This window comes from Lepisma saccharinum, chromosome 11 (genome assembly GCF_977018435.1).
Source record: "Lepisma saccharinum chromosome 11, izLepSacc3.1, whole genome shotgun sequence".
Lineage (NCBI taxonomy): Eukaryota > Metazoa > Arthropoda > Insecta > Zygentoma > Lepismatidae > Lepisma > Lepisma saccharinum.
In genome coordinates this window covers 3,799,804-3,820,927 of record NC_139239.1, presented here as the reverse complement: position 1 = coordinate 3,820,927, position 21,124 = coordinate 3,799,804, and the positions used below count along the sequence as shown (strand labels likewise).

At 38.9% G+C, this 21,124-nt stretch overlaps 1 protein-coding gene across 1 annotated transcript in view; it reads left to right on the top strand.

The window, feature by feature from the left end:
- The first annotated feature begins 472 nt into the window (after nt 1-472).
- LOC145995123 (lachesin-like) overlaps nt 473-21,124 on the top strand; it is a 356,578-nt gene continuing 335,926 nt past the window's right edge. The window contains exon 1 of the mRNA XM_083131660.1: nt 473-2,120. Within this exon, the coding sequence (XP_082987786.1) occupies nt 1,979-2,120 (142 nt within the window). The 5' untranslated portion in view covers nt 473-1,978. The remainder of the gene's footprint in view (nt 2,121-21,124) is intronic.

Here is a 21,124-nt window from a genome sequence, read left to right as displayed (position 1 = left end):
TGAGGATAAAGTTAACTTAAACGAACAAAACTTGATAAATTAATGATTTCAACCGACAGAAAACATTTGCAGAGAAAGGAGGTGACTGGACCAATGATCTTCCGAATGTTAATGTGTCAAGTAGACGGCGACATTGATGAAACAGTCAGCTTATATTAATTGAATGGAGTGCATGTTGCAGGAAGTTCGCCAAGTCTCTGAATGAACCGTTACTGGTAACACGACATGCAGATGAATGCTAACCTGTTCTTTCATTGTTTTCCGATCGGTAGGAATCAGGGTTAGATATCGACAGAACAATTATACAGCTGTTTCTTTTTATTTCCCCACCGGCTCCCTCACGCTGCGTTATTTCCTTATTGATCAGCAATGAGTGCTGACGGACTCTCCCACTAAGCAGGCGCCGGCCTCGCCGCTCCCGTTCGGGCCCCGGCTGCCAGTTAGTCGTGCGACTCCGTGCGGTGAACAACGAGGCGCTGCCTGTCACCACACGAGTGACTCAGCCTAAGCGTGCGCGGGTTGCTCCGTGTTTACCGAGCGCGGGTTGACTTTCGCAACCAGGCACGTGCTGCGAGACATTTCAGGCAGGCGGGAGGAACATTGTAAACAAGGGAAGGGGGCGAGAGTGTGGGAGGAAGGAAAGACGAGATAAAAAATGTTAGGAAGATGAGAAGCGCTTGCGTCTCCGTGACAGCAAATCAACAGCTGGTGCGCTTCTTCTAAACAGTAAAAGAGCCGCGGTTGCATCCTCTTAACAAGGCATTCTCCAAAAGAGTTTCGGTGTGTATGTGAATCGTTATCCCCCCCTTCTTTCGATACAAGGAGGGGGAGACATGTAACAGTGATAATCGCTCACTCTAACATCCACAGTCGATCAACTCTTGGAGTTGAGTTCAAGTTCCACCTAGTGGTGTTCCTCTCGAGGACCGCAACATCCACCGACGCATATTCATATCTCAAGGAACATATGGACCAGAGGCTGTTGCCAGCAAATCAGAACGCCTCTCTCTTCAAGCTAATCCAGGAACTTCGCTCTGTGGCAGGAGAGTCGAACAGCTGTACGGCATATTTCTTACCCTGAAGGCACACGGTTACAGACTGCCGGAAATTCTGATAATTATAGGATGCTCAAAGGGGCGAAAAAGAACGCCGCTTGACTCTCTTCTTGGATGAGGACCAAGGAAATTATTCACCGGGGGCCACCGTTTTGCGGTTATGTGCACAAGTTCCGCTCCCCCAGCGAGTGCGCGCGTGATGTGTGATTGTTCCGCCGGTGCCCAAAGATTTCGTCATTGAAGAAAGGATCGAAGGCGCGGGAGAAAGGAGAACAGAGGAGCGGTTGACTTCTGAATGAACGTTCCAAAGGGGGACACGGAGGGGAGGAGACACGTCGTTGGCAAGACTCCCCGGAACAGCAGAGTATGTGACAGTTCCCGCGTACGATACTCAGCCCCACAGTTGTCTTGTTAGTGACGTTCCCTCGCTCTCGCGGATCGTTGGTTCGCTACTCGCGGAATTCATACCAGTCGGGGGACACACACGGAGCTGGCGTGGATCACCGCAAATGATCTGTGCTGAAGCATCCGATACGGTACTCTTAATAAAACGAATCTGTACGCCAACTTCTTTATCCAGCGAACATGGCGGTGCAACAGTAACATAGAAATAGACCACGCGAAAAAAAGTGATTGTGCAAGTTACAAAACAATATCTGTGAATTTAACACAACTTCGATTCAGTCTCTCCTGGAATTCCAGTGTCCTAATCCAGTTTTTATCTCGACACACATTTCTGGAAAAAGAGTTCTCCTCGTTGATTGTGGACCGAGTGTAATATTATTGTTATGCATGTGCCGGTCTTTGTAATTTCCAGTGTTTCCATAACAGCCTAATCAGTGTTGCATCGGGACTAATTGACTCGGAGGTTCTTGTGGTAATCAGAGAGAAAAAAAGTGCGTGTGTGCGTGTGAGAGGAATCCATGTATCTTGGGAATTTGAACCTGAGTGTGAAGAGGAACACGACAGCCACAATGGTTCAATGGGCTCTCTCCAGGACCCTCTCCCTTCTCGGAGTTGCCATCCTTATTCATCTGATTGTAATGACGTCCGTGGCGGAAAAAGGTAAGTTTCATAAGTTATATTACAATTACCCTTATAATCATATGAATATGCTATCGTTGTATGTTTCAAATGGAGTGCACACACTATAAACTGTTTTCATTCACAATTGCACCCGGGAAGAGTTAATATTTCTTGAAACATTGTCATTGTAACCAGTAAGTAATGGTAGCGATGAAAGTGTGGGATCTACGTATTACAAGATAGATCAGCTTCAATAAGTAATGTTGTCCGAGGTGCTTGTTTGAACCCTTTACATGAACACCCAGTCTCTAGAGTAGTGATTCCCAACCGGGGTGCCGTGAGATCGATCTAGGGGTGCCGCGATATATTTTAAGGATAAACGAGAAAAACGAGACATAAAATATTGTTAGGAAGCAGGCAAACAAATATTAAGTCCTTGAAATTGTACCTTATACTTTTACTAAACGAGTAACATTAGTAGCGGAGTAGATATTTATTTGACAATAAATTTAACATGCTCCTGATTCATATTTCACTTCGATTTAAGATTAAAAATTGTGAAAACTATCAATGGTGCCCCAAGTTTTTAATCTCATTCCAAAGTGTTCCGCGAACGTTAATCTTTTGCGATTGTTCGTTCGACAATTTCATCCTACCACCTTTTATCCTCATCGTCGCGATTAGTCAAAATGGAAGAAGAGATTCTGTCAACTTGAACAGATGAGCATAGACGGAAGGGTAACTTAACGTGATATATCCGAATGAAGGCCCAGGATTACTTTCCTTACTTCGTCTTGCTTTGTTCTCTCAGGTAAAATTGTTAACATATCTGCTGGGTATACCTAAAACATACAATATGTATTATAGTCATTAAGAATTCTGGAGTTGCATTCATATTATTTTCTTTCCAAAAACCCGTTTCAAGATTACCAAAGAATATATCCAAAATATTATTTTCAAGCGTTGGATTCTTCAAAAGTAAAAAATGATGAAAATACTGGATATTTTATACTTACACCTTAGCAAAGTAACCCACAATTGAACTTCTCCGATGATTTAATAGTAACTATGGCCACCATTTCCTTCTAGTTTATGTTGAAATCGTCATTTTGCACAGATAAATTAATCGGAACTGGTCGTACAGTTTAAAGTGTGATCCAAACTATTATGTGCCTCCACCAGGTATGAACGCAGGACAATTTAGTTAAGGGCGAAAGCCTTACCACTACTCAAAATAAGAAGGCCTAGTTGCCGTATTGTGATCAATGGGTCCAGGATTTGACCTCCGGTGGAATCATAAAGTTGCTCAGATTTCACTTTAAACTGTGAAAGTGCAGTTTGAAGTGACATTGAAAGTGAGTTCATTTTTCCAGTTGGCAAATATCGATTAAATCCATATTGAATTAGCGACCAACTGTCAAATTTGATTCCCTGATTACTCCCCAAAAACACTAGTTCACGTTGTGAAAGTTTTGGTACTCTCTAATAACGCAATGTTTTATTCCGTCAACAAATAAATTAAACTTGATTGCAACAGAATGAAAACGACGGCAAAAGCATTTACATGACGGAATCTTAGAGTCCGTACCATGATACGGGTTTCCACTCTCATTTTTGGCTCGTGTTCAATGCTGCATATCGTATCGTAGTGGACTGGGGACGAGGGACCTTTCCTTGTCGCATCTAAACTGTGAACATTTAAAACCTTCTTACTGGAAGAAATTGCCACATGTTGTATACATTATAAGCAAGGAAACGTTTCAAACGTCACAGACAGTTGATACGTGCGATTACTTTTAACATATATTTAACACACTCGTTGCATCTTAAGAAAAGAGACTACAGAAAACCATACACGGAACTTCCTAAATTAATTTTTAAAATGCCGACTATGGTCCAAGAGAGCAAAGCTATTGATCATCAGGTTCCAAACAAGAGAAAATCATAAATTAACTTTAAGAAATGTTATGCAATAACAAATTGCAGAACAGAGTGAAAATTATAAATTATTGAGAAGAGCTTTATTTGTTTCAAAACACGCGAAGAAATATTATGTAAATTTCCTAAAATTCTTTACAGGTTTTCTCCCAATGATTGATTGCACATTTTTGTACAAGAGTCTTCTCTATCTCTTCACTTATTATTGCTCCCTCTCTCATAAATTTAAACCACTGTATAATACATATTCAACACACCATAATATTTTAGAAAACACATTACTGAGAATGTATGTTTACTTTAGCTTATCAAAAATGTAGTGTCACCGCGAGAAATATGTATGATATATTTGTTTGATGTTAAATACATACATTCATTTACATAAGAAACAAAAAAGTGGAAATATTATCTAAGAGATTTATTTTATAAAAGTGTTCTTGGATATAAAATTTTATCAAAGACAGCACGAAATATTATTTCAGTGAACTCTAAAGGAGGTGGTCATATAGTACACAGATAACGGTTCAACCCTTAAAGAAGGTTAAATACAAATATATATTCTGTGTGTTAGCAATCCACCTAGCGTTACACTCGAGAGGTCGGCAAAATTCTGCAGTCATTTAGAAATGATGTGCATCAACTTCAGGTGGAGAAGTTGAAGTAAGTTTTAAACTAGTTTCCACGTTTCCACTTGATTCTCTCTTGATATTCTGCTTCATAGGTAAAAAGTATTAATACGTGAACTATTTTGTAGAACGAAAGAAAAGTTGAAAATAGTAAATTACATACAATTAAATTAAATGCTTTCGAAGTGGGAGAGATTCGTTCATAATCACAACACAGACTGTGAAGGGAAGCATTCAAGCATCTGGATAAGGAATTTTAAATAAATGGTAATCACGTTCTACATAGAGTCATCTAGTAAACTGTCGTTCTACTTACCTTCGATACACCACCCCAGTCTTCGTCATCATAACCGGAGCTTCAGTGGAAAAAATGATGGCCGGATCCTATTGATGGAAAAAAATTAATACATTTATCAGAAATAATTATACAATATTAAAGAATAGGGATACGAAATTATAAATAATGAAATGAATCTACAACACAATTTCGAATCCTGATGAACTAATAAACTCCACAATTTCTCTGTCTTTTGGTACACAATTTCGAAACTATCTATTATAGAAGGGAGAGTCAAATCAAAAACCTTCATTTGTTATTGTTTCTTACCTAATAGATTTCTTTATGTATAGTTTCACAAGTTTGCTGCATTTTAGCACAGACCTATTGCTGATCTACATATATTTTCAAGTTTGGGTTAGAGCCTGTAAGAAGAATAAGTCTTTGAGGTCGACGTGCAGTCACTTACGAGCCACTGCGAAGGCCTTTGAACCCATATTGAATTTTCATTTGCCGAGAAATTTCTGGACGTTTTAGGCTGACAGAGGGCAAGAAACCACACTCCTTCTCTGGTGCAAGTGTGTAGAGGAGGAGCTATGTTTAAAATTTTAAAAATATGGTGTTTTGAAGATCACTTGATTAGTGTTGCAGTCTTGTGGGCGTTTTGAAAATAACTGTTGATACTTCATGTAAATTTTGGCTGTATGTAGTCTGCCCTATAATTTTTATTACACTTTTAAGGCTTTCATTTTACTCTTGTAATACATACACAAAGTATGTACATGAAATTAAATGTAATTTATAAAATTAAATTAGTTGCAAGAAAGAGAAAAATATAGGTTTAAGTATAAAAAAGTAGAGGATGGGATGATGGAAGCAATAAGAAAGGAAGATTTTATGTCTGGTAGAGGAAGGAATTGAATGGAGAATGGAAAAGAAAGGGAGTGGTGAAGAAGAGTGGATTGACTGCTTTAAGTCGCTTTTCTTCCAGTTTTGGATAATCATTCGCGAAGATGAAGATGAAGGGTGATAACGATGAAAAGTGAAAGAACAATGAAATATATATATGGTTTGATTCATTAAAATGAAAATTGTGTCAGGACTTTGATTATTTGCACACGTATTTCCCATAACTCAAATTAGACAGAAAGTGGACGAGGTCGAAAAGGGGGTACCCAGTATATGTAAGGAAGAAAACACAGGAGAAAGCACAACACTACAGAGGATTATACTAACTGTAAGTCCAGATGACAGAGCCTCGTTATTTTGCCACAAAGCTGTCCAGGTTTACATTTGGGTGTCTCTAGAAATTGTCACCAACCCTTATACCAATGAAGAAGAATGGCAAAATAAAGAATGAGTTGTAGACAAGGATAGGAGGAAGAGAAAACAATGTGGAAAGGAAGAGAAGATCGGCAGTAGAGGAAGGAAAGAAAAGGAGAAGAAGCTAAGACATTTCCTAAAGACGCTCTCTGGCCTCTCTTGAGTGAACTTTGTAATTTGAAGCGCACAACTTCCCTTCAAGGCCGCTATTTTTGTCGCAGTTGCACTGGCAGGATGTGCGAGCCCTTTTTTCTTAAAAGTATGACTGCAGGAAGAGAGTGTCAGCTTTCAAGACGAAATTCTTCTGAGGGAAATGAGCAGATGGAACGTTGAGGAAGCCTGCGTCGAATTCCAGGCGAAGTAATGAAAAGCTCCTGTTTGGAACTCGGCAGCGTAAATAGATATACCTAAATTAACATCTAAACACTCGTGCTGGAAGATTCTAGTTCCAAGTGTGAGGATGAAAACTCTCAAATACAGAAAAAGCATAAGGATTTCCTTCAGTGTGATGCAACAAGCAGAACTGTGGCCACTGTATGTAATGTAACTGAGCATTCATAACATTTTTCTTACTTTTCCGGCAAGTAGTCAGCGAAAAATGACCACAATCTGACTTTAACGCAATAATATTTTAATTAAAGCCTTGATAATTGTTAACCTGTAACTGTGAGACTAAATTTAAGAAATCATACATTTCAGATGTATTCTCTATTCCCGAAATCTATGTAGCAAGGCCGCGCATAGCGGCAGAGAAGGGGAGAGAGCGAGTGGTAGGAGCGAAGCAGCATACGCTGCTGTAAAGGCTGGTAACTGTAGTTGCTCTTTCCCCTCCACGCAATCTCCTTCACACTAGTTCATATGTCAAGTCCTCTAGAGTCATTACTTACGCAGAGGCTTGCTTTCGCTCGCTCGCTCCAGAGATTCCCGGGACAAAATATATTAAGCATTAGTTGACTGAAAGGTCCCAGAATATATCTTCGGCGAAGGCGGTAATAGGCACGTGAACTACACTACAAATGATGAAAAGCTTCTATCCGGCTATCGACTAGATGAGATCTGGCAAGGATATCAACCTTTCTAGAGCTAACGTCACTCTCATCTTCAGGATAGCAGAAGATACTACCCTGAAGATGACAGTGACGTTAGCTCTCGAAAGGTTTGGATCCTTTTCACAACTCATCTGATCGATACCCCGAAAGAATATTGTCATCATTCGTTGCCTGGAAACCTTCAAGACTTACTTACACTACAAATATTTTGTATTTCTCTATATGTTTTAACCTTGGAGGTTTATCTTCTCCATATATTCTTATTTATAATTTTATATTTTAGAATTTTAGTTTCAAATGTGGAATTCTGCCTTCAAAACATGTTTGAAAAGATAAATAGAAGTTCACACGAGTTTCACATTTTAAATTAAGCTCAAAGTAAGGCATCTCTTTTAGGAATATGTTAAAATGCTGGAGGTCGCTAATCTTCAGACACTACAAATCAAAAGAGTAAATGCAATTAATGGATTTTAAACAGTATTATTTGTTGTAAATATGAATGGGTCCTTTTATTAAGTAGTTTTAATGAAATTTATTATAAGCAATTATAGAAATTATGCAGATTTCACAAAGAAATTAATTCCTTTACACATTCGTTCAAAATGGAAAGAAATTATAGAATACTTGAGATGTTTTCATTACGTATTAGTAGTTCCATTCATATTCAAGATTGTAATGTGTACAGACCTACATTGTTATACACCTGTGCTTCTTTTTTAAGATGCGAGGGCCCTGCTGTGGCATTTTAATGAAGATATCCTTGATGCCGGGTGGAGTCAATTAGTAGCTCATATCCCATTTCAAATACGCTTGTTTGGAATTTACGCTAAGACCAATTTACGTACGTGTATACTAATCGTGACGGGATCTTCAGTTTGAAATAGGATCTGAACTAAACGACTGTGCCTCCACCTTTGATTACAAGGCGATGGTGCTGCCACTACGACATTGGGGAAGTCCCTAGAAGCCAACATGATGTAATTTGTATATTTGTTATATTTACTCTAATACTACAATGTTGAAGTCACTTTGATCATGATGTTATCAGCTCAATATATAAATTTATACATATCACTACAGCAAGGAATAGAAAACATTGTCAGATAATATACCTCTCCCGTGGTGTGTGATTTGTGAATTCAAGTATATGCAAATTTAATTCCAGGGTATAACTTTTAGCTTCTCCATAATCATCTTGTGCAGTACCCTCCCCATCATCCCAGTGATGAGAGAACATCACACTCAAGAACGAGACAGCAAACATATGAAACATGCCGCAAAGCCGCTTTTCGTGTAATCCACTGCAAACAAGGTTGAAACGCGTAGATTTGGGTAGATAAGTTTCATTTCTCTCACCCAAGGAACACGCTGCGTGGATTTAATATGAAAAGCGGCTCTTCACATCATGAAACCAACGCGCGAACCTCCCTGAAAACAAATCTGTCAGCGCACTTATTTATCATTCTTCCTCTAAGCCAGCGCTCAGCAGGTCGCAGGATGGGAAGTCAGCCTCCCGTCGAGATGAAAGCGTTCTTGGCTGTGTAAAATGCATGCGATGTTGATTCGCCGTAATGTATACCAGGTAATGAGTGAGAATTACGTATTACGTTTCGCTTCATCCTGGTAATTGTTGAGCAGGAAATATCTCGGTGTTCAAACAACCTTTGGGGCAGTGGATAAATACAACATGCGTGATGTGTGTGAGAGTGTTAGATGTAGTAAAATATTTACATGCGCTGAACAAAGGGTTCATCACTTTTTCATATATATTCGGTTTTTGTTTTAAAGCGAGTTTTGTGGAAAGAGAGAATAGTTTATTTTTTGTTTGAACAGTATAGTAGAACGAATGCGGGAATATTTCCTTGTTAATATCAATGTGTCGAAAGGGAGATCATTGCGTTTACGGTTTGTCTGTAGAGCCAGTTTCTTTTCTTCGTAGCCCTTTCATAGCCAAAATATATTAAAGTAGAGTTTCATTGGTTGATACGCGGTAAGGTCATCGAATTCCATCGTCGCGGTTACCTGGTTTGATGAAACGAAGTTGCTCTATATTGTTCTCAAGATGCTGTGACAAACCGACATTCTGGAACGCCCATTGACACCAGGGCTACAGCGTTTACCACTCAGATTTTCAGGACCTCTTTCGTTTCATTCATCTATGTATATCTATATACTACACGTTTCTGCGGTGGTCGAGAGTGTCGAGATTATGGATACGAGTCGTGGAAACTCTTTTCTAAGTATTCCTTTACAAATTTCTATTTGATCATCATTAATCCTCATCGTCGCGGTTGCAAAAATGATAGAAATAAGAAGCAAAGTGAGAAAATACCAATACGAAAACCAATCTATCTAAAATGCATTAAGATACAAATTAAAAGTATGAGTGCGTCACCACTCTATCTTCTACCCGTTATTGTAATTCGGGAACAATCACACTCAGGAAGTGGTTCCCAAAGTGTGCGCCATACGTGACTAGATTATATGCCGCCGCGAAATGTTCCATATTTTCACTGAAATGACACATATTCCAAATATGTGCTTATTTATTACTTCTTACACGTAAAATGTTTCTGAACTTGAAATATGTGTTTATTTTTAAACTTAAAGCAAGCAACCTAATCACATTACAAGTGTTAGATACGCCTACAATCTGACTTGGGCGCTGGAGAAATCTTGAAACACCAAGGGCGCCGTGAATCGAAAATGTTTTGGAACCCCTGCTCTAAGGAAAACAATATGATAAAGATGTCACAATTTAAAACAAGAAGAAAAATGTCATGCACACAGTCTTATCTAACTAAAACAAATCTGAGGATTCAAATTAGTGCTAAGGTTAACCTTGTACAGTCAACGACAAATATAATATGAGGTGAATTGTCCATCACATTGCTTCATTGACTATGTTTTCCACAATGTAAAGTTTAAAAACTGAAAGAAAATAGTCGTTAAGCAGTAAGGGTAAAATTCCATTCCTTGAAAATCTGCACAAGAAATGAGAACGAAAGAACTAAAACAGAGTCAAATGAAAAACCTTAAAAGTCCAACAAAATTTATGGACCTACTATATGCCGCTCATATTTAATGAGCTACAGAAACGAACTCAAGGCTGCAACACTGTTCAAGTGTACCTCAAAAAGCATTTTTTTTTGTTGTTTTAAAGATGGCGCGTCCTGCACACATACCTGCACAAGTAGAGAGCAGTGGATTCTTGCCCTCTGGAAGTCTGGATGGGACAGAAATTCTACGATAAATGAAACTTAAATGTCTCTGTGCGTGTGTAACACTCCAGTAAGTTTACGAATGGAGGAGGAAGTTCAACAATGGCCTCGCGTTGGTGGAAAAACCTTCTCGGTGACTCCCAAGTGCTTTCACGTGCATTCCAAAGAGTACTCTACTTCAGGTATACAGGCACTAGATCAGAGGTTAAGCTAGATGTTCGTCGGCAACGGATCTATGCCTCATTTGATAGATTTGTTCAATTATTGTTGTTTAGCGTTGCTTTATTGCCACTTTTGGCAAATCACGACCATGAGGGTGAGTGATGACGAAAGTGATGAAGGGACACTCACAAAGATCACTCATGCATTGCCCAACACCCCTGGCGTCGTACCGCGCTATGCTAACCACTCCGCCACGAAGGTTGGTGGGATCTATGCTAAAATGCAACAAATTTGTGGAACCCTACCTGAAGAAATTTTGCAAGATAAGAAACAATAACAAATTAAGTTTTTTTCATTTGACCCTCCCTCGTATTATTTTTGAACACATTTCTAAACACCCATCCCCCATATACACATATACAGCGTATGTAAAGAAATGGCCATGAAAGCTACATTCTTCCCGAAGCTTACATTCCACGAAAGCATCTCGAACAAAATGCCATTGCCGCAAATCACTACCACTAATTTCACAATATGATCACGAACCCGCAATTAGAAAGCAGACATGGCGTCAGGTGATGTTTATGCACACTGCAGCCGTGTTCCGCCGGCGGTAATCAAGCGAGATAAAAGACCCCCCGAGTGAAGGTAACATTTCCCACAGCGACTATGATTGTCGCCGCCGAGGTGTGATTGGTGTCAATGAAACGATCGCCGGTTTATTTTTGCGGTCAATGATTGTGCGTTCCGTGCTGCGCGCTTTTTCTAGAATACCTTTGTGCATGATGGAGCGCTTTCATGGCAAAAATGCACACGACTACAAATCACACGATGAACGAGGGATGTTTATGGAACTGGGAGCAAGCACCGGTGTAGCCAATGGGATTGTGTGGAGGGACGGAGGGATTTCGACCCATTTGTGCAATAAACAAGAGACGAAATAGTATTATTTGTTCTAGCAGAGTGAAAGTAACACCTTGGGTCAGAATATATAATAATAATAGGGTTTCCCAAAAGTCCTTCCCACACTATAACTATGTAACGGGCAGAGATATTTCAGTGACATAAAGTTTTGCCTGGCAACACTGCACGTTGAGAGGATCACGTGACTGCGAGCGATCACGTGATTCCAAGATGGCGTAGATTCAAGAGCAGGCGCAGTGCCTTCTGTAGTATGGTTTTCGCTTACTTTTTTTATTATTTCTGGCGCGTATTTGTTCTATTAAACACTAAATTTTTACCGCTTCAGTGTTCATCATGTGAGATAACATGGATGATGAATGAAGAGGTGACCTCTTTATCTGAAGGCACTTAAATGCCATCCTGAAAATCCTTGTTTGTATTTCTGCAGGCTAACGGGACTCTGGTGCCTGGACCCATAATCCTCTGTGAGGTTTGTTTTTTTCTCGTCCTTTTGTGTTTCCAATTGTCCATTTACCAATTGCATCTTATCACTGTCCATCCCCATTATTGCGATTAGCCAAAAGTGGCAGAAAACTCGTGTAAAAAACTTAAGTCACCATTATCATCATCATTATCTTCAAACTTTGTTATTTGCAAAGACGTGTCTTGTAGACTTGACATGTACTCAGGAACACTTTTGGGTTGTATCTTTCCCATGACGAGCCAATGAGATCATTACAACCTAGAAATGTCCATGAGTGTACAGCCTAAATTAGGAAAGCAAGACGAATTAGAATGGAAGAAATCAAACCTGTAGCTATGCCAACATTAACATTGTTATTAACATTAACTGATTCAAGCAGTGAAAAGGTTGCGTTTATAAAACATCGAAACTAATTACCTATCTACCTATATGATTTATTCAAAGTAAGGTATACTTTCTGTTTCTATGAATACCGCATTAAAGAAATACATATTTAAATTCTGATATCTTCAGGTTCAGAAAATTTTTAAAAGCAGTAAGATTATAAGAATCTGAAAATAATATTTTACATAATATTTTCTTCGCAACTTCACAATTAAACCCTTCAGGGGGTTACAAATGTTATTACCGGACGGTGCTTACTTGTTCAAATTCAAAAGAATCAAACGTTCCTTTTTTAGAGGGATTAGGCCAGAAATAGAACGGATGACTTCCAGCTCTCATCAACCACACTGATTCTTTTTTCTTGTGTGTCAGGCTAACAATGAAACTCGATCCCTATTGTTGGTGGACCTATGTGCTAATCTGACTGATTACATTACGTAAGAATATCTCCAGCCTCTGTGCCCAATCGCTTATACGCGTAAATTAGGGTTTAAGTCTTGGCCTGTGGATGGTCCATGTTCGTTCATCAATCATTCTCATCATCGCTAGTAGCCTAAAAATCCAGAAGTGCGACCTAAAATATGAAAAATGCGATTGTAAATTGTCGTAGAAAATGTTCTCAATAAAATTTAACATCTCTTACAAGTAAATGGTAGCGTCCCCGCCTTGTAATCAAGGGGTCCTGGGTTCGATTCCCGGTGGAGGCACATAGTGGTTCAGATCCCACTTTAAACTGTAGGTCCAGTCCCGATTAGCAACAGCAATTCAATCAATCAATCAAATCTGACAAGTAAACTATGTATATTGTGGTGTGTTTGCAGATGTACAGAGAATGCATTTTGTCGCACCAATGCCAACACAAAGAATATGCAAGTGTAGTTTATGCCCACTTTTTGTTGATAGATTCCTTTGCGAACTTACTAACTCGTATATGACTAAATCAGCAGTCATAAGGAGATACACATTTTACCAATGTGTAAACATGGTAAGACATTTATAATTTATCAACATGAACAACATTTATCTAAAAAAAAACCTTTTCTTTTTCGATGACGTTGAATATTAAAATGCTTTTATCCCAAAGTTAGATTTAGCACAAGATCACAATTAAATTGGGATTGTAACAATGGCACCACAATGCAACACTTCCTTTATTTTTTCTTATTTAGCTATTTATTACAATCTGTTGAACTACAGAAGCTTCAAAATCGTACGTCACAACCAGAATGTTAATACAAGCTGAAACCGTTAATAACCCCACGCTTTCGAAACTCAAAGTAACTTTCTGAAGGCTGCCAAGAGAATTTAACATCTAAAACTTCAGCAACGTTTTCATCACAAGCGGTATTAGGAACTGACACCATTGATCTGGAATACACCGTAGGCCAAATTATCCTACCTTCTTCCCCACTAGGGAATCTGTGAGGCTTTCTACGTAAGAAACGTAATGAACGTTTTTTGCCAGATGTCAAGTAGCTTGGAGGTTGTGATTTTTTTTATTTTAATAATAATGCCATGATTTTCAGAATGTACCACCTGTAGCTAATTAATTAAATTATGTTCATTTTAAAGTTTAATAACTAAGAACTAAAATGGCAAACTTTAAATTGTCATCCAGTAACCGTTTCAAATATATTAATTATATATTTATTAAATAAATCACTTTCATTCTACAGCTATTAGGCTGGTGACATATACTTTGGATGGACTAGATGTATTGTTATACAAGCTTTAATAATCTCGAAAAAAATAATTGGTAGAAATTCATATTGCAAGTCGAAAACAAAATTGTACTTTTGTATTACCATTATTTACACTTTAACTAACTGCAAACCGCCCTCTTGTAATGTAGAAGTTTGCTTCTGCGCTTCAAATACCAACTTAGGGCTGACCTTCGTGGCGAAGTGGTTAGCACAGCGCGCTACGACGCCAGGTGTCAGGGGTACGAATTCCGGCCTGCGCATATATTTTCGTTGTGAGTCTCCCATCATCACTTAATGTTAAAAGGTGCATTTATACTTTACTGTATATTCTTTTCCTCTACATACGTGAAAGAAGAGCCAAAATATTTCAGCTGAAGATACTGATTTGCAAGTAAAACTCTGCGGGGGCGTTCGAATTCGGCAATATGCAGAACGCTTACAACGTTGCAGACTACGCAGACAAGATGGCCAAGAGGATAAGAGAGGGAAAAATGGTAGAAAACTCCAATAGCCATAATTTTCCAGGCACGAATATCAAATGAACTCGCACACACTGACATAATCAATATCGCTTTGTAACGCAAAATTTTCACAGTATTCAATGGTTCGGAAACTCAAAGGCCGTTGATTTGAATGATGTTTTAATCTTCTGTATTGTTGACAGTGGCGTGCCAGGAAAAATTGATAAAGGAGAGGGGTTATGCTGAAGTATTAAGAATGTGTTAAGTAAATACATGTACTATATACTTATATAAGAATAAATGCGTGATATTATGAATTCATAATACATATATTCTATGAATAAGCGTATTAAAAATAAGATATAGTTATTATTAAATCAAATATTACTTTTGTTAAACGGATCAAACTTCTCTGGGACTCCATGTATTACCATTACTATTACCTTTTGTAATTCTTAGAATACGTATAATTTTCCAATTGTGATGCAAAAATTGGCTGTACAGCCGGCGGCAACAAAAGTGGGACACCAAGATCCTAAAATACAAACTTCCCTGCAAGGTGTTGTGTGTGTTGCCTAACTTTACGGCCGTGGTAGAAGTCGCCATTAAACATTTGCTATTAAATTCCACTTATCGCCGTAGATTTAGGCAACACACAGAAAAGCCTTGCAGTATTTCAGGTTCTCGATGTCTCATTTGCAATGCCGGTGACTGTACATATGAAACCAGATTACATTTAATCGGGGGGGGGGGGCAAACCATCCCCTAGACAATCGAGATGAAAATTTACATTAGCGTGACAGATAATTATATCTCAGGAATGAAGATCTTGAGTGCACTTGTGGAAGCCAACGAGCGTTCGTGCCGTGCGAGGTTCCCGCCTGCATCTCAGGTCCAGTAAACAACAGAACAGGGGCGTGGAGACGCTAACGTTGGAAGGTGAAAAATAGAGCGGGGCAAGGCGCCCCCTTTTCCACGGAAGGACCTCCCGTTTCTTTTGCCACAATTACAATACCAGCCGTTTATTGCACTGTAAAAAAAATCACGTTTTGAACACTTCTGGTTCACATTCTTGTACATAATGTGTACAGAATCTGTACTGAAAGCATGCAAAAAGTGGACCAGGTGGAACGATTCAATGGAAACCTCTTTTGTACACGTTTAGAACGCATTTGAGCATAGGTACACTTTTATACTATTGGAACACTTGGTATCACAAGAAAGATGACTATATTTTGGCAATTAGAAATCATATGCATGAAATAGAATTTGAAACCGCAGTTGATATCCTCCTGTTGTAAAAAAGTTACAAACGGAACATCCAAATATCCACGATTGCAAATGAAATAACTTTCTGTTTAATATGGATCTTTTCAAGGTGTTACAAGTTTAATTAAGAATACTGTGTCGTACATGCATAAGTAGGAAGCCTGAAACGATTAATAATACAAAAACTTGTACTGGAATTTTCAGCAATATTATATTGACACCACTCTCATTGAAAAATATTAGGAAGTTCAAGTTTGTAACAGGGTTTTTTTTCGCTCTTGCATCACTACAATTTATTGTTCCAACTGAAAGTTGTCGTTTCCTGAAATATTCTGGTTTAATCTGCATCTAAATGGCAATTTGTAAAAATGTGGGATGAATAGTAAGAAAGGTCAATCAGATTTTCATTTTCAGAATGAGAACGTTTTTGATTGCAATACCTCATTGTGAGCAAAAAGTATTTTCAATGTATCATAAATGTTATTTCTAAGTATTTAAAGCGCTTTACAAACGGAAAGTGTCCAAAGTAGTTCCTTGGGTATATAATATAATTGAGAACGCTTTTCGAACACTTTTAGTGCACTTTTTAAAAGAGCACACTTTCTATTTGTAGGAAAAGTGATCAAAAGTTGGCGTCCGGTCTTCGATACCTGTTAGAGCCACATAGTTGTTCGAATCCCACTTTAAACTGTATGTCCAGCGCCAATTAACCTTAATGTGCATAAAGTGAACTTAAAACACCAACTAAATCAATCACAAATAATTCAATGACCAAAATTGTATTTTTACAGTAAGATAACGATAGGTTTCCCCACTGGACGAACGCAACCGACGAAGCCTTCTCTCTCACTTTCTCCCTCCCCGTCTTACAATGCTACAGTACCGCTGCTCGCTCTGCAGCCCTCACGAGCATACGAGAGTGCTTTTTCTACAAATTCACTGAGTTTACCAGTCCTGACCTACGAGGGAAATTCGTGATATCATTTCCCTCCTTACTTAAAATCCTCCCTTTGGCTCACTCGTTGATGGTAAAATATAGCTGAATTCATTTTTGATCAAAATATAATTCAATTTTCATTATTATTAGCATGGCTTGCATCCCCCCCTTCCCCGCGTTCTTGTTGTTTCCAACAACCGTGTTGCCACGAAGGCCATTCCATTATTGATTTTCGTCCTGCATGTATTAAAAAAACGCGACGCATGCACCAGAGAATCCAAAATGCTTGCCGTAACTAGATAATTAGACCAGAAATCATAAACACTCGAAAACTCTAGAACTGCGTGTTGAAGTGAATGTGTGAATCGTGAAGTGGATGCTTGAGGGACGTTGTGTTGTACGATGGATCCATCCTTATGTCTCCCTTCCCTTTCTCATAGTATGGTACTTCATGTTCATGTAACTCGTGAGTTAATTCATAATTACTGGTTCTCAGGAATTGTGTGGGCTTTTGTGATTGAGTACTTAGCTACGCCAATTTAACTAGGTTAATACATATAATAGAGTCCACAGCTGTTGTATGGTATGTACAGTGAGAGAACTATAAAGAGCTATGCGAAATAATTACTATAATTCATATTATAATTTTCTAATTGTTCAATCGCTGCATTTATATTGACTACACTGATATAACATCAAGTTTATTGTAAACAATGCTCTATATCGGGAATCTCTGGGGCAAGTTTGTGCATAACGGCAGAAAATGGGAGACAGCGAGTGGGAGGAGCGAACCAGCACATGCTGCTGCAAAGAGATGGTACCTGCTGTCACTTTTCCCCTTCCACGCAATCTCTTTTCCTCTGATGTGTATATTGGTCGACCCGTTCCCAGTCACTACTTGTGCAGAGACTTGTTTTCGTTCGCTTGCTCCAAAGATTCCCGGAACAGATTATATACATTGTCCCAGGAGTCTGTGGAGCGACCTGAACAAGTCCTCTTCTCAAGTAGTGACTCGAGAGGGTTCGATCAATAAACGCGTGATAGGTAAAAGGCTTGCATGGAGGGGGCTAAGCGACAGCAGCTACAAGCCGTTTTCAGCAGTGCATACTGCTTTCCCCCTTCTCTCCCGTTATCCACTGCGTTATTTTTAAATTTGCTCTCGGTAAGAAACAGACGGGCCGAATGACGAAACGTAACATAATTGCGAAATAGACTTAGAAAAGCGTTAAGTATTCTTGAGAATACACTCCCGAATAACTTTTGTAGTTAAGATTATCATTAATATCAAACGATATATCTAAATATTAAAATTACTACAATGCTATGAAAGATTCAAAGTCTCCCACATTTACAGTAAAAATAATGGTGCAATGTAGGACAATACACAGCACATGCAATATAATTATTCCCCGTCAATAACATAGTGGCAACTTTGTCGCCTTGTGGTTAAGATGTCCAGAGTTCGATTCCCAGAGGACGCGCACAACGATTCGGATCCCAGTTTAAACATCAGGTCCAGTCTCGATTAGCCTATGTGTATAAAGTGGAGTTAAAATCCCAACTCAAGATTATTATTCTAACTATGATTTCAGGCTACAGAGACTCTTCAGACTGCAGTTTCCAGGAGAAGACCACAGTGGATTATTTTTGCTACGCGCTCACATGAAATGAAGAAAATGTATCTGTATTTCTAATAGCTAAAAATCCACGTGCCTCGACCAGAACGCTTTTCTGCGTGGAGGTTGGTTCAATATGGCGGTGACGTGTCTTTTTGTGCAGCCCTCCGTCCATTTCACGCCCCTTGTTAATTGAAATTTGGCTTCAGGCGTTCGCCTCCATGAATTTTTAAATGGCACATGTCAAGGTTATCACTTTTTCAGCATGTGCACGCACTGGCTTATTTGTGCCAACGTATGCGACAGGAGGGGCGATTTGAGTGACTCTATGGGCAACGTTCTCATTGTGCGTGCTCGCGCCCGCGTGTCACTCCACTCAATGACGTTCTATTTATGAGAATGAAAGCGGTGCGCTGAGAGGTTGTCGAACCTAGGACCCTTTCCATGGCTGCTCGACAGGTCTTGAATGGATGGCATCGATTTTGTTTACGCGTCGGGGAGGGGTGCTCTTGTCTAAAGCTGAAAATGTCGAAATATTAACTTGAAACTCAGAATTTGAAGGGGAACTGTCTGTTTATTAACTCATATCTCCCTTAATATTACGCCACCCTTTCTAATAGATCATATTAAACACAGACAAATGGACTCTGAAGCCTATTATGCGCTTATTTATCTTATAAAGCTCTTCTTGGAATATTTCAATAAACATTTTTTTTATTAGAAACAAGACTGTGACAGACTTCCATGATAGATTAATCTTCAGTCCTAAAATTTCGCTGAAAAAGCATTTCGGTGGTTCGTATTACATTAACTTTAGATTTAGTTCTAAATTTGTTGAATTTGTCTTACAACGTTTAACAGAATTATAGCCTAAGGTATCATTTGAACAAAAATGACGGCATTAAGAGTGTTGCACAGGTGGGACTGGACAACAGTTATAAATGAGATCAGGACAAAATATTAGTTTTCAGCTTAATGGTTTTCAAGAAACATGTTTTTGATGATACGAGCTTCACATAATCTTCACTGGGACTAGATCTACGATTTAAAATGAGATCAAATTTCTGACAATGCAGCCTTCAGATACTCCATTACGAAAGTATATCATTTCCCTTACTCTGTATGGAAGATTCTAGGAGTTTCGAGACAAAACTTTCAGACAAAATTAAAAAAAAAAAAAATCGTACATAATTTGAAAGAGATTTGCTCGTTAACTCATTCTGAGCGGTAAAGCCTGTCCCCTGTCTCAGTTTATTTGTTTGTGACGTTTGAAATCTTCCCGGAACTCACCTGCTCATCATACGTGACAACGTATAAATCGATGCTTGCTTAGTTCTTTTTCAAGTCTCCTGGCAACACTTATTCAAGAAAAAATGTCTTCAGAGAATCGTTCAAGACCGTTACTACATGTACACAGAATATGAATGGTAATCGATTAATGGAGGGGGTACATAAGCAAACACCAGAATGATAGTTACAATCGAAATTCTCCATCAGCAAATGTAATGTTTTTCATTCCTTTTCTTCGAAGTGGCAACTTGGGGAAACACATCTTTCCAAGAATTGCCTACGATTGAGAGAGCCATTTCTTATGACATGTTAGCATTACATCCAACCACCTGACATTTTTATAACGTAGGTAAACATTGTCGGACTTCTTGTTGTGAGTGCTTGGCTGGTAACCGAGATACACGTTAACAATACAAACCAATGCAGTCACATGACGTGTATCAACAGTGCGTGCTATTCATATGAAATTTTCAAAATAGAAAGTAATAATGGAGTGGTGAACATCCCAAATCGTTTTATCTCAATGAAACATAATCCGCTTTGAAATCTACTTTAAAATAATCGCGTTAGGTTATTTTATATCTTTTTTTCTACTTCTTGGATTATTCCCTCGGTCACCGATCGTGTTGTGTACTGGACATAGTGAAATTAAGTTCAAATCCTGTCATTGACTTTCGTCGCGGAGTGTATGACAACGTGCTACGGTGCCAGGGGTCACGGGTTCGAATCTAGGTCTGGGCATGGGTGTTCCTTGTGCGTGTCCCTTCATCAACATCAACTTATCTTCGCGGTTAGTCAAGTTGCAGGAATGCGACGCTATTTTTTTTTAAAAAATGAATGAAATCCTGGCGTGGATGCGAGTATTTCGTTTAGTCCGTATCTTCATAGGTTACCCCTAACACTCTCATAACTTATTCGTGATTGTGAACTTATTGAATTCACTAAAATGGGAAAACCTAACTGGTTCAGGCGACAGATTTGTATTCGTGAGGTCGCTAGTTCAAATCACAAACCCACTTGAATGAGGATTTGCCATGCAGTACACTCAGTCAATCAAAGCGAATTCTGGTATTGTATTCTGAACAAAGACAGCGTATCAATTTTTCCATTCTCTTGTATTTCCTCCTAACTTTGTGCCACCTTCAGATCTAATGACCATCGTCTTGTAATTAAAGGGTGCCAGATTCGATTTCTGATGGAAGCACAGTGGCCCATAATGGTGGCCACAATTATATTTGACCCACTGAGAGCCCTCTGAAGCAATGGATTGCGATGAAACTTGGTACAGAGGTTGTGGAGGCCATGGGAAAGCGAATGCTGACGATGGAAAAAAAGTAGTTCAAATTTTGACCACCAGGCGGAATTGTGACGCTGAAATCTGGTGCATAGTGAACAACAAC